Source organism: Chiloscyllium plagiosum, unplaced genomic scaffold (assembly GCF_037043375.1).
Source record: "Chiloscyllium plagiosum isolate Xiang-an unplaced genomic scaffold, Cpla_swu_hap1 HiC_scaffold_38, whole genome shotgun sequence".
Classification (NCBI taxonomy): domain Eukaryota; kingdom Metazoa; phylum Chordata; class Chondrichthyes; order Orectolobiformes; family Hemiscylliidae; genus Chiloscyllium; species Chiloscyllium plagiosum.
Window position 1 is genome coordinate 12,603,911 of NW_028270176.1, and position 15,225 is coordinate 12,619,135.

At 41.3% G+C, this 15,225-nt stretch overlaps 1 protein-coding gene across 1 annotated transcript in view; it reads left to right on the top strand.

The window, feature by feature from the left end:
- The window catches only part of LOC122544227 (putative G protein-coupled receptor 139), a 55,262-nt gene extending 49,392 nt beyond the window's left edge, over nucleotides 1-5,870 (top strand). Inside the window, exon 3 of the mRNA XM_087980989.1 lies at nucleotides 4,960-5,870. Within this exon, the coding sequence (XP_087837115.1) occupies nucleotides 4,960-5,870 (911 nt within the window). The remainder of the gene's footprint in view (nucleotides 1-4,959) is intronic.
- Nucleotides 5,871-15,225: the final 9,355 nt, after the last annotated feature.

The following is a 15,225-nucleotide window of genomic DNA, read 5'->3' on the forward strand; positions in this document are numbered from 1 at the left end:
AGATTACTTACAGTGTGGAAACAGGCCCTTCAGCCCAACAAGTCCACACCGCCCCGCCGAAGCGCAATCCACCCATACCCCTACATTTACCCCTTACCTAACACTACGGGAAATTTAGTATGGCCAATTCACCTGACCTGCACATCTTTGGAGTGTGGGAGGAAACCGGAGCACCCGGAGGAAACCCACGCAGACACGGGGAGAATGTGCAAACTCCACACAGTCAGTCGCCTGAGGCGGGAATTGAACCCGGGTCTCTGGCGCTGTGAGGCAGCAGTGCTAACCACTGTGCCACCGTGCCGCCCACCATCTCTTCATCTTTGAACACTACAGATTGAAAGAATCCCGTATCTTTTAATATTGTAACCTCTTTACCTACTGCTCCTGGCTGAAGCAAATAAACTTTACCTTTGCAGTTGTATGGTGTAATAAGATCTGGCACTTTCTCCTTAAGCAACCTTAAACCAGATTGTACATTCTGGTACAGCTTTCTAAACGTCAGTGCTTTCCATTACCACTCCAATAAAATTCACTGGCTAATCTTTTTTTCCAACATGTGGCTTCCCAGCGATTTTCCTAACCCACTGACTTGTGATCTCATGCGGTCTATTTTATTGGAGCATTTTTACTTCTCTTTCTCCTTCAAGGGTCTCCTTTTTACCCTTTGGTAAGTAATCCCTATGATCTTCAATGGAATCCATCGTTCCCTTTCCACACGAGGATTTATATTTTCCCCAATTTCTATCCCTCATGGATTAAAATTGATTTTGGAAGGCACACTTAGATTTATGGAGCAACTCATAATCATCAGCCATTTCAGCTGCTAATCTTGCTATTTAACTCTCTGCCCTTCGACGATTTCTCATTGTTCTGGAAGTGAATTTTTGAACTCCTCTAAAATAATTGTCTCTTGAAGAGGATCATAGGTTTGCTCTATTTTTAATGCCCTTCGCCACCTCTCAAAATTACTTTCTTTGATCCTTTCAAACTCAGTGTAGGTTTGACCAGGGTCCATTCTTAGATTCCTGAAACATTGTCTGTAGCCTTTTGGTCCAAGTTCATAAGCACTAAAGACGGCTTTCTTCACCATCTCAAATGTCCCAGATATTGCCTCTGATGGCGATGGGAATCCATCACTAGCGCTATCTATATGTTTTGTTTGGGTTAATACATGGTCACTGGGCACTGCATGTTTTTAGCCACCTTTTCCAATGAGATGAAAGAACCTTCCACATCCGTCTTATCAAATTTAGTCAATGCTTGAATATATTTAAACAGTTTCTCACCAGGACATTAGCTACCACAGGTTTGCTTATCCTCACTCACTTCCTTACTAAGCTTACCTTCAGAGTTCATCTCCATTCTTTTCAGCTGACTTTTCCACCTACGCACCAAACTCTGAAGTTCAAACTCACTCTCCTTCTTCATTTCCTCTCTCTGTCTTTTTCTCTCTTCTCTCTCTTGTTCTCTTTCTCTCTCTCTTTCTCTGCTTTTAATTGGAATCCATGTTGCTTCATTTCTGTTGCCCCTTTCCTTGTCTTTGCCTCTTACTGAAGCTGCTTAATTTTTAATTGAATTTTAGCCATCTCTAAAGATTCTGATAGCTTTCCTAGCTAATTTAAATGCTCAACTATTGCAGTAATTATCTCTCCTTTCTCACCGAAGGAAGCAGCTCCAACTCCAGCTTGTCAGCTAATTCCAGCAGCTTGGCCTTAATCACCTTTTGCAAAACCCCCCAAAGTCACTTCTTGCACCCCCAAAGAACTCTTAGTGACTGAAAGATCCATTGCTAATCCAAGAACTGCTTAAACTAACCAAATTCAATATCCTGAACAAAAGACACTAACACCTACCAATTGCAGCCCTCAAACCCAACAGCCCTAATCCCAAATTGGAACGATAGAACAAGTACCACAAAAAAGCACTCCCACAACCCCCCTACCCCCAATCTGTTATGGACCAGGACAGTCCCTTCCAAAAAATTTCAAGCAAGCAGACTAGACCCGATATTTGCTCGTTACTTTCAGCAGGTGTAACATGGATATTGCAGGAGAGATGCAGCTGTTCAAACCATTTAGTTTTAAATGAAACAATTGATTTTTGTTGTATGGCCATAGTCTTACCAGACCATAGGGGCTGTTATAGAGTCATAGAGTCATAGAGGTGTGCAGCATGGAAACAGCCTTTGGTCCAACCCGTCTATGCCAACCAGATATCCCAACCCAATCTAGTCCCACCTGCCAGCACCCAGCCCATATCCCTCCAAACCCTTCCTATTCATATACCCATCCAAATGCCTTTTAAATGTTGCAATTGTACCAGCCTCCACCACTTCCTCTGGCAGCTCATTCCATACACGTACCACCCTCTGCATGAAAAAGTTGCCCCTTAGGTCTCTTTTATATCTTTCCCCTCTCACCCTAAACCTATGCCCTCTAGTTCTGGACTCCCTGACCCCATGGAAAAGACTTTGCCTATTTACCCTATCCATGCCCCTCATAATTTTGTAAACCTCTATAGGGTCTCCCCTCAGCCTCCGACGCTCCAGGGAAAACAGCCCCAGCCTGTTCAGCCTCTCCCTATAGCTCAAATCCTTCAATCCTGGCAACATCCTTGTAAATCTTTTCTGAACATTTTCAAGTTTCACAACATCTTTCCGATAGGAAGGAGACCAGAATTGCATGCAATATTCCAATAGTGGCCTAACCAATGTCCTGTATAGCCCCAATGTCACCTCCCAACTCCTGTACTCAATACTGTGAGCAATAAAGGAAAGCATACCAAACACCTCCTTCACTATCTTATCTACCTGTGATTCCACTTTCACGGAGTTATGAACCTGCACTCCAAGGTCTATTGTTCTCTCATTACAGAGAAGCAATTGATGGTGATTTAACCTGACAGCAACCAGACCTCAGGTGAGGAAAGAGGTTGAGAAAGAGAGTCCTTCATGGTAACCACAAACCAGTGATGGGAATTGAACCTGCACTGTTGGCATCACATTGCGCTGCAAACTGAAAAGCCGGCCAATTGAAATAAACCGACTCCCTGAATTGATTTGCAACATTACCAAATGAAACACAAACAAAAGAGAGCAAAATACAAAATAATTTACCCTATCCAAAAGCCTAACTGATTATCCCAACTGAATGATGTGGTTCCAAATAGTTGCAACAATCCCTATAAATACCCCTTGGCATAGAAGGTAAAATCAAACACAGGGTCTTACAAGATAGATAGGTCAGAGAGAGGACCAGCGTTGACCTGCTTCTTTGGTTCCAGCAGCTTCAAAACCTGCCTGCTAAAAACCAAAGAAAACCAGAGAAAAGCTGAGATGGGAGAAGTGGCCACTCTTATTTCATTGTGCAAGAGTTTTTTTTAAATTCGAAAGCCTTTTTCCCGATGCAGTATCTAAAATTAAACTGTCCCTAAAACCCTTCAAACAAAGACTTTTCAGGGTTAGTGTCTTTTACAATCTCCCTGAAAATAAAGTCAAGGACACCATAACCTTGTTAAAGGAGCAACATCATCACACTATGCAACAGGCACCTCCATTACTTTGGGGACTTCCAAAAGCAGGTTGTATAATAGTTTGGTGTTGCACACCAGTTCAATCTATAAGTGTAAGCTAGAGCTATTTTTAACTGATCATTCACATTTCATTATGTATCTGAAATCCATGTCTTCAATTCATGTGTAGTTAGTCTTATTTTGTCAAAAAAGAGAGAAAAAAGGACATATTTCCGTGACACAAACCTTTGGTGCTGGTTGGATCACAACAGCAGAATGATCTCCAACCAGCTAATAATCGCTTTCAATTATTTTCTTAGATGAAATAATTGTCCATTTTTTCATATTTTCAAGGCTGACTTTGTTGGCCTGATGTATCAATTGACAGCTCCATTTAGATACTTTGATGTTCATTAATGGTCCCATTCATATTACATCACATTTCAGTTCCTCAGTGGTTATCCTCCACATGTTAGCACACCATTGTCGTGGTTTCCAATCCTCAACACGAGTGCCACTTGTTGGTAGGATATGGATACCTTCCCTATTGTGGGGCACCTCTGTCATCGTATTCTTGTGGAACATTGCATAAGAAATATCTGTCTCGTAAGGTTGCATTATGTAATGTTACGGTGGCAAATCCATGAAGATGGGCAGCATATTTGTAATCTGCATGTCATTATTTGACAACTTCTATTGTGACCATGTTAAGATTTGCCCTTGAACATGTAAATCCGTAGCTCCATGGCTAGGAGAATAGCTTCATTAATTGTTGGGGATGTGAAAGGGAAATGGACAATTCGCTACACTCCTTACGTTTTTATTTTGCTTCCATTACCAGAGTGATGTCAATTAGATTAGATTTTTTTTAGATTGCAATACAGTGTGGAAACAGGCCCTTTGGCCCAACAAGTCCACACTGACCCGCCGAAGCGCAACCCACCCATACCCGTACATTTACCCCTTACCTAACACTACGGGCAATTTAGCATGGCCAATTCACCTTTGGACTGTGGGAGGAAACCGGAGCACCCGGAGGAAACCCGCACAGACATGGGGAGAACGTGCAAACTCCACACAGTCAGTCGCCTGAGGCAGGAATTGAACCTGGGTCTCTGGCGCTGTGAGGCAGCAGTGCTAACCACTGTGCCACCGTGCCGCCACTAATCCAATAAAACATGGTCTATCTCATTCCGTACGCAACAGTAACATATTCAAATGACCATTTTATTCTTCCACAACTCTTTTGTAGTACTTCATGTTTGACAATCACACTCACATTCTCTTTGTTGCCTGGACCTATCTTAATGTGTTATGGAATATGGATTAAGTTCCTTTTAAATTTCAACATTCTTCCTTACCACCATTGATGGTTGGCTCAAATCCAAACATTGCCATCTTGACTCAAATGGAAAACTGCTTGACGTATAATTTCTAAACTAATTTCAGTTAATACACTGGCAATTGTGATCCTGTCACAAGGAAAATGTGGCCTCTCTAGATGCACCACTCATTACCTGGTTGCCATGGCAACAGCGGATCTAATGGTCATCATCAATGATATTATATTGTATCAGCTAAATCACTATTTTTACCAGGGTTCGTTCCTGCATCTCACACCTTCATGCATTGTGATAGATTTCCTGCTTTTTATGAGTTCAGACTGTTCTGTCTGGTTCACTGTCACTTTCTCCGCTGATCGGTTTGTGACCATTTGTTGTCAGAAACTGAAACTGAAATATTGTACTGTGAAAACAGCAGCTGTTATTCTTTCAATAACTGGCACTATATTCTTTCTAAAAAATGTTCCAATTTTCATTATACTGGAACCTAAGATTGTGGTTGACAATGTACAGTGGTATTGTCAAACGAAGCCAAGCTATTACACTGTACTCGGTTGGCTTGTATACGACTGGTTAGATAAGGTATTAACACCACTATTTCCATTCATTTTAATTTTGCTCTTCAATGCTATGACAATCAGATATGTGTTAGTGGCGAATCGGATTCGTAAAGGATTGAGAAGTCAGCACACGGAAGAGAAGCATAGTGATACGGAGACGGAGAGCAGAAGAAAGTCAATGATTTTACTGTTCACCATATCTAGCAGCTTCATACTGCTGTGGTCACCCTATGTAATCAATTTCTTATATTATCGAAATGCAGAAATTGATCCCAGATTTTACAACGACGGCTTGCACATATTTGAAAGAATTGGATTTATGCTACTGAGTCTGAGTTACTGCACAAATGCGTTTATTTATGGAGTAACTCAGTCGAAGTTTAGGGAACAGTTCATTCGTGCTGTAAAGTACCCACTGGCTTCAATTAAGAGAGGCTTTACTTTCAAAATGAACTAATGGCAGTCTATAAGACAGTGCCATATACATCTGTTTGCATGAGTGCAATTTTCAGTAGTAAACGTTCATCAATTGGTTTGTAGCAAAAGTCTTTGTTCGCATGAAAATACGAACAGCACTGTAGTGTTACTTTCCATTGAATGTTGTCTTTTTTTTGAACTGCCATAATACTGAGATGACAATTTTAACCTTTAGGTGAGGTAAGTGTAATGATTAATTTGTTTAAAAAGCTGCACCATTGCACCATCCACAAAAATAAAGAAAATCCCATGTGATTTGACATGTAGAACTGAGGTGAGGGCATTGCATTCCATCAAATAAATTGCAATGATTCAAATGATTGTGCCACTCATTCGTATCGATGTTGTATTGTAGATGAGTCTAGTCTCATTTTGCCTGCCTCATTTCCGCTGTGTTTTCCAATAACTTTTCTACTCATGTCCTGTTTTATTTACCTCAGATATTATCTGTTATGATACCAAATATTATTCCTATTGAACAACTCAGATTTGAAGCAGAAATCTGGATTACTAACGCGCCTTTATTTTACTTCACATTTGAAGTGGTAACCTTGCATCGAAAGATAAGCGTGAAACTCTGAATATTTGGTTTTTACAATGAATCAGGATGTTACTAAAGGAAAGGAAAATCATGAGAAATCATTCATGCTCTTCACAAATAATATAGTTAGCAAGTTTTCAAAGCACATGGCAAAAAATCACTCCTGTCTATCGCAACATCAAGAACAAAGAACAAGAAAGAGCTTGTGCCGATCCAAATCCACTATCGAACCCTATCGCCCAATTCCTAAGCAGCTGTATCCCTCTGCTCCACACCTTCTCATGCATCTGTCCGGACGCGCCTTAAGTGAATCTACCGTGTCTGCCTCTATTACCTCTGCTGGCAACGCGTTCCAGACACCTACCACCCTCCGTGTAAAGACTTTAGAGTATTGAGATATCTGGGAGAGAGTTGCCTTTCCCTTGATTATCAATATAACTGCGCTTGAATATTCTTAACATCGAGTGACATATCTAGTTTTTAACCAAAGATGTCTTGCCTGGAATATTCATAATAAAATACTTGCAAGGGGATCACATCTTTCCAAGTGTTCTGAATTAATTCCTTTTGGAAGAGAATTTGTTCCTGTACCTCCCCTTTCCAGTCTATCTGTGAACTACCTCAAATGCCTCACACACTTGGAAAGAAAATCTCTATTCTTCAAAACCGAAAGCAAGCAGCTGCAGATCAAGGATTGCCTTCTTGGATCATAAAGCACTCACAATGCAAACTCTCTCACAATTTCACTCCAGTATTGCCCAATTGCCTGTATTCTGAAACATAACAGTTTGAAACAATGGCTCCACAAAGACTAACATATTACTTGTTATCCTTCATGCACACAGACTAAAATTGACATTTTCACTCTTCCCAAAATCAAACCCACAAGTACATTGCATTCTAGAAACATAATTTTTAAAAATTTTATACACTCATGTTTTGTTTTTGGATCTTACACATTCTGAATATTCTATCGTAAATAATTTCCTTATGTTCTATTGGGTTTATTGGATGCTATTTGCTGAGTTTTGCTTTCGGCATATTGCCTTTCAAATAAGCCTCAGGAGGAATAGATCTCTCCATATGTCAATATCCAAAAGTATAGAATAAAGAGTGACATTAAAGGCTGTCAGCTCCCTTGGCCCACAAGCCACAGTCTTGATGAAGAGCTTATGCTCGAAACGTCGATTCTCCTTCTTGGATGCTGCCTCACCGGCTGTTCTTTTCCAGCACCACACTCTCGCCTCTGATCTCTAGCATCTGCAGTCCTCTCACTTTCTCCCAAGTAACGACTGTCGATGTTTATAAAATCTTGTTTGATTCTCTAATATCCTATGGGAAAGGAAATCTGCCATATTTAATTATTCTTACCTGCATATGATTCGAGACCTACAGGCAATGTCATGACTCTTAATTGATCTAAGTGCAATTAATGATGGGCATTAATTGACTGTGCCTATATATCTGGACAGTATCTCACGGTCGATCACCATCAAACACAATTAAGAAAGAACACAACCAAATGTTAGCTATCCTGATTCCAATTTCAAATGGCTTTGATTCACCTGCACACTTGTGCTTCAATGACTCCTAAAAAAACTATGCGTCAACTTTGAAATCCACATTGTTGCTCCCAATTCCCATCATGTCTTCCATCCTCCATCACAGTGCCAGTTCCTGCATCTCTACTATTTCATTCCTTTGTAATTCCATTGATTTTTTTATTCATCCAGAATTCTGAAAGGTAAAACATAAGGGCAGCATGGTGGCATGGTGGTACAGTGGTTAGCACTGCTGCCTCACAGCGCCAGAGTCCCGGGTTCACTCCCCGCCTCAGGCAACTGACTGTGTGGAGTTTGCACATTCTCCCCATGTCTGCGTGGGTTTCCTCCGGGTGCTCCGGTTTCCTCCCATAGTCCAAAAATGTGCAGGTAAGGGTGAATTGGCCATGCTAAATTGCTCGTAGTGTCGGGGAATGGGTCAGGGTGGGGGCGAGTCGGTGTGGACACACTATAAGTAATCTAATCTAATATGTCAGACCATATGAGTTAGGAAAAAGAATAGGTCATCTGTAACCCAAAGGTTGTATCGATATTGAATAGGCTCAAGGCTGACAAGGTTATGAACTTGATTCCACATTAACCTACGACTGATATAATTTGCCTTACTCTTTTTCTTGCGATTGCATTTGCATTGTAAATAAAACCTGAATCTGTCTCCACGAGTCACTGGTTAATAAGTGTTAAAGACACACTTTGTGTTCATGATTTTCAGCAGGAACTGAATTCTGAAAAAATTGCTGACTCCTCAATCATTGTAAAGTTATGTCTCACAATTCACTCTTTCAGTCTCATTATGCTTAAGATTGAATTTTGAGCATTTATCATACTATTTTTGTATATGGTCCAGGGTCAAACTTTTGGTGTAAACCTTTCTGTGAAATACATTTAGATATTCACAAGTTCTAGTTCTTTATAAACATATTGTTTTGGGACTGGCATATGGTACTCTTTAATGGTTGTCTTGCTTGTATTTACAGATCATTTGTGTTCCAGATCCATTAAGTTTCTTATTCTCTGAGGGAAATTCATGGTATGAGTGCAGCTCGGAAGACATTGTGATTTTATGACTGAGCTGGGTATACTCTCAATCTCTGTTACATTGCTACATGTGCCACAGGAAAATACAAGTTATGAGACTGTCAGTTGGGTGCTTTCTCTATGCCAGATTGTCTTTAATGGTTTTTTTTGACAAAGCACTAATTATTTGATGAAGACGCAGACATGCCGAGCACACATTTGAGGGAATTAAAATAGACCTGAGAGTGGTGTGTGTATGCAATAAGCTGCCAGCAGACATTATGGTGGCTGGTGCTATTTCAGCATTTAAAAGGCATCTGGATGGGGACATGAATAGGAAGGGGTTAGAAGGATATGGGGTCAAATTCCATAATGTGGGAATAGATTAATTTAAGATATCTGGTCGGACAGGATGAATTAGACCAAATATCCGTAGAACGCTACAACACTTTGATATTGTTTTTTCAAAATTAGGACACATGTCTCAATCCTATGTAAATAAGGCAGCACAGATATTATCTCTCTCTCTCTCTCTCATTCACGCAAACACACACATACATGAACTCGGGCTCAAAATGAGACATTCCACGTTGAGGACACATCCAGAGAAAAGAAACCTAATGGAAATCAGTGACTCTAAGTTAAAATATCAGCCAACATCCATCAGCTGCAGACAACTTCGGACACAAAAGTCCAACGGATTAGGGCGAACAAATTACAACCACCCAGTGGCTGTCTGTTGTTGAAATACCGATCGGACATTCTGGCACCTTGACCTCACACTTTGGAACTGTGATAGTTCAGGGGAAACATGAAATAAAAGGGAAGCGCATCATCGATATAACCCCCTTTTCTCGTGTCCTGGATTGGAAGGATTCTGCCAGAATGACGTCTATGGTTTCACCACAAACGCTACCCACTCTCCCAACTCCTTAAAAGAAATGGCCCATAGGAATTGACTGAACGGCATATCAACACTGCTACCGAAATGAAACAGATTTTAGCTCACTGTCTCCACTTGCAGGTAGGCGACCCAGACTTCCCTTCAGTTTGAAGGTGGTAGCCACAGATTAGCATATTGGCACCAGGGATGGCTAAGGAAGAAATTGCAGAGGCCCTTTCAGAGATTCATGCTTCATCTTTAACTGCTGGAGACGTTCTGGAGGTTGGCTAATGTTGTTCTATTGTTTAAGAAAGGTAACAATGCCAAGCCAGGAAGCTAAAGGCCAGTGAGCCTCATCAGTAGTAGGCAAGCTATTGGGGATGTTACTGAGGGCCAGCATCAACCCACATTTGGATAGTCAAGGTCTGATTAGAGATGGTCAGCATGGATTTGTGTGCAGGAAGTCTTGCCTGACAAATCTTTTGGGGTTTTTCGAAGAGGAGCTAGTGGGGGTAAGAACAGAAGACATAGCAGATGAATGCATGGTTAAAGAATTGTTGCGGGGTCAGTGATTCAGAGTGTTAGATGATCAGATCTTCTCTGGGGTGGAGGTAACCTGTTCAAGAAGGGCCGGTTCAAGCATCTTAACTGGAGGGGGACCAATATCTTGGCAGCCAGATTTGCTAGTGCTACAAGGAAGGGTTTAAACTAGATTGGTGGGGGGGGGGGGGGGGGGGGGGGGTGGGGGTGGGGTGCTTGTTGGGCGGGGAGAGGGGATGGGATCCTCAGCAACAAGGAGTCAAGTGCGAAGCTGGAAGGAGATGCAGTAATCAGAAATAGTAAAGTGAAGAGACAGGTCAGGCTGGAAAATGGCAGGGAGCAAGGAATGCCTGTTGGATTAAATTGCATGCATTTCAATGCAAGAGGGCTGACTGGGAAGTCTGATGAACTCAGGGTGTGGTAAGGTATCTGAGACTGGAATATTATAGTCACTACAGAAGCATGGGTAAGGGAGGGACAGGACTGGCAGCTTAATGTGCCAGAGAACAGGTGCTGTAGGCCGGCCAGAGGTGGTGGAAAGAGGGGAGAGGGAGTTGCGTTTCTGATTAAGGTGAGTAACACAGCAGTAATCAGAGATGAAAAGCTGAAGGATCATTCAGCGAGGCTTTGTGGGTAGAGCTAAGAAATTAAAAGTATATGCTGGCTTATTGGGTTGTACTATAAGCCTCTAAACAATTAATGGGAATTAGGGGAACAAATATGCAGAGAGACTGGGGAGACTTGCAGGAACAATAGGGTTGTCATAGTCAGGGATTTTAATTTTCCTCACGTGGAGTGCCAGAGCTTTAAGGGCTTATATGGAGTGGAATTTGATAAGTGCGTTCAGACAAATTTCCTCATGCAATATATAGAGGGTCCTATTTGGGAAGAGACAAAACTCGATCTACTCTTGGGAAACAGGGCAGGACAAGTGCCTGAGGTGATAGTGGGGGAGTACTTTGGGACCAGTGACCATAGTTCTATTAATTTGAAAATAGTTGTGGAGAGGGACAAACTGATCGACAGATTCAAGTTCTGAATTGTGGCAAGAGAAATTTTGATGGAATTAGACAGGAGCTTGCAGGGGTTGATTGGATTAATTTATTTGCAGGCAAAGGGATCTTTGGCAATTCAGAGGCCTTCAAAAGTGAAATAGCTAGAGTTCAAGGTCTAAATGTTCCTCTAAGGGTGAAAGGCAAAGCTGTCAGGAATAGTGAACCCTGGATGACAACAGATATTGAGACTTTGACCAGACAAAAAGGAGGTATGGCTCAGATACAGGCAGCTGGGGTCGAGGGAATGTCTGGAGATATATAGGGGATACAAGAGTTTACTGAAGAAAGAAATCAGGAGTTTGAAAAGAGGGCATGAGATAGCCTTGGCTAAGCAGATTATGGTGAATGCAAAGAGGTACTTCTAGTATATTAAGGAGAAAGAATAACTGGAGAGAGAATAGGACACCTTAAGGACCAATTTGGACATGCAAGTATAGAATTGCAGGAAATTTCTTCTCTAGCCTCTAGTTTCATGGATTTACAGTATCTGGTTAGGACCAGCTGAATTATTCAGCTCCATACATATATATGGAGAATCACAGAGGAGAAAGCATAATAGAGTAAGTGCTGAAGTTCCCGAACAAAATGAGCACTCAGACTGCTGAGCGAGCAGTCTGGACCCTATCTGTTCAGCAACCCAGAAACTTCTTCCCCATCACCAGACAAACTGCCAGCAGCATATACGCCTGCAGCTGTGTCGCTGATTTGCTGTGACATTGGAAAACTAGAAGATTTGTCTTGGCAGATGGGAAAGAATTACCCTCTGCATCCCAGCTCAAATGCATCCTCCAAAGTGCCGGGAAGTGTGAATGTGGCATTATTAAGCTTAGAGCTCACCAAATGACCTTTTCCAAATGGGAACGTAAAGGCAGATGAATGGATGAAGGTAGATGGCCATGAGGGGAACTCGGGTAACACGCCCCTCCCCCCCCCACCAAACCATTACAGAACAAATAGATACCGTCACTGTTAGCCAGACACAGTTCCAAGATCTGATACAGGCTCAGAGTTCAAATAAACACAGCTGGACCCCGCAACAACTCCAACTGAAAGAGGCAGTTCATCAATGCATGACAATGGCTTGAGTCAGTCCTCCAAGAAAGAGACCTCAGCAGCTGTCTCATCCAGAGGTAGAGAGAAGCCCTTTATAAAGGCAGGAATTCTGGTCCCCTTACCAAGACCTGGGGCAGGAGCAAATCGCCGACAGCTAGGGATCTACTTAGCCAGGAGACCTCATTCAGATACAGATGCTGGCATAGTTACAAACAGCTACACTGACACACATACAAACACACAAACACATATTATCTCACACATATTGATACAGATGCAGAGACAAGGTCTCGCACTTTCACACCGACACGCACAGACTTAAACGCACCGATAGACATCCACACACAGCCACACATACACTTTGTCCAAAAAAATAAAAAAAAGCCAACTTCAGATGTTACACAAAATGATCATTTGAGAAAACGTTGGTCCATACGCCTGAATATTTTACATTTTCTTATTTTTGCTGTCTGTACACTGGGCTAGGTGCACAAACAATCACGCATGTGCTCACGCATGCACATAGGTCCCAATCACACACATATACACCCCATATGGAAACTCTCTGTAAAAAATACCTCGTTTGCAATGATGGCAAACCCTTCAACGAAACTAAGGGATGAAGTATAAAATATCCACAATTTGGAGATGTCGATTTTGGACTGGGGTGGACAAAGTTAAAAATCACACCAGTCCAATAGGTTTATTTGGAAGCACTAGCTTTCGGATCGCTGCTCCTTCATCGGATGGTTGTGGAGAACAAGATTGTAAGACGCAGAATTTATAGCAAAAGTTTACAATATGATGTAACTGAAATTATATATTGAAAAATACCTGGATTGTTTGTTAAGTCTATTGAGTAGCTTGTTGAGAGACTTAACAAACAATCCAGGTATTTTTCAATATATAATTTCAGTTACATCACACTGTTAACTTTTGCTATAAATTCTGTGTCTTACAATCTTATACTCCACAACTACCTGATGAAGGAGCAGTACTCCGAAAGCTGGTGCTTCCAAGTAAACCTATTGACTGTAACCTGGTGTTGTGTGATTTTAAACTAAAATATCCATGTTCTTGTACATCTGACGTCAAGTGCACCCGAACAGGTCAATCTATCCAACAATTGTATGGGTTAAAATTCAGAGGATTGCGAATGCTGGATGTCAGAAACACAAACAGAAATTGTTGGAAAGGAAAATTAAGCAGGTCTGACGACATCCGTGTAGAGAAAGCAGAACCAATGTTTCGCATCCAGGGTCCTAATTCAGAACTGTTCTATCCTGGATACGCTCCATCAGCCTTCTTTTCCCAATTGTTTGGGAGGTCTGACAGGGACAAATCAGGGACAATGTTCTTTAGGAACAATCAGCCGTTAAGGCGACGGTCAGGTTTCACAATGGGTTCACAAACAGTGATTCAGAAACAGGAGATATGAGCTGAGCGCCTGAGGCTTCGGCACACAGCTCCCCATCAAAGAAGACAAGTACCTGCAAAATTATATCTCAACCAGGCAGCGAATGAGAATAAAATAACTCCGGTAATGAGTAGGAGGTTCAGTACCTAGAACCTACTCCACCATTTATTATGATCTTTGCTTGGCCTCATCATCACTTTTCTTCTTGCTCTGCACAACCCTTCAGCCAATTGATCATTAAAACAAAATCTCGTCCTTAAATTTTCTCAATATCCAGGCAGTCACCTCACTCTTGAGTAGTGAATTCTGACGAATTACCAGCCTTTGAGAGAAAGAATTCGCCCTCGTGTCGATTTTAAATCTGGTACCCCTTATTAGAAAACTCTGAACAAATCCAAAACGTCCAAAAGACAGATCCAGGGATGAGCTGAAAGAATATTGGGCTTGTTTAAAATAAGACATTTCCAATTTCTTTTCATTGACTTGTGTCTCATAACGTTCTGCAAAAGACGCTATTAAGCTATTTTTCCATAATCTTCCAAAACTGAAGTACCAAAAGTATCTGAAACATCGTTGGATAAAATGAACCACCGTTTCTAAAAGTATTTCATTTCGATGTCTGTATAGCAATGATATCCAAGTATAAAAATATTAAGGCATATTCACCAACATGCTCTAATTTTCCTATTACATATAACCTGTGCGTTCAGCTGTTATAACTTCTGAGGTAATTCAAACCAAGTTACATTCATGACAAAGCATCAACATTATGCTCATAGCATGAACAAGTTATAAGCCTGTTCCAGCTAACTTCACCAAAACATGTTTTTAGATTTCATTACTTTTCATCTGAAGTCTCCAGAAATTGACTGAAATTTCAAAATGCCTGCTTTAAAATCTGGCATGCATTTACTTCTAAATGTTTAATGGCAATTAGCAATCCCACAATTTCATTTTCCATTTCAGAGCATTTGCTTTGGGTTTGCTTTGCTCCTTGATGGATTATCACATTGATGAACCTAAACCTTACTCCATTTCTTGCGGCATAAATGAACAAAACACCAAGTCAATAACATCGATAGCTACCCTGAAGACTTTAATGAAATTAGGGACAACGAAATGCGATTGGTCATAAATAATCCATACCCTGCCGACAGCTGCTTGACATTCTCCCGACCTCACTGCTCCCTGTGATTAAATGAATACAAAACCAATCAGGCGCTTTTGTTTCATAACCACAGAAGTATTGATAGTTTGAAATATGCTC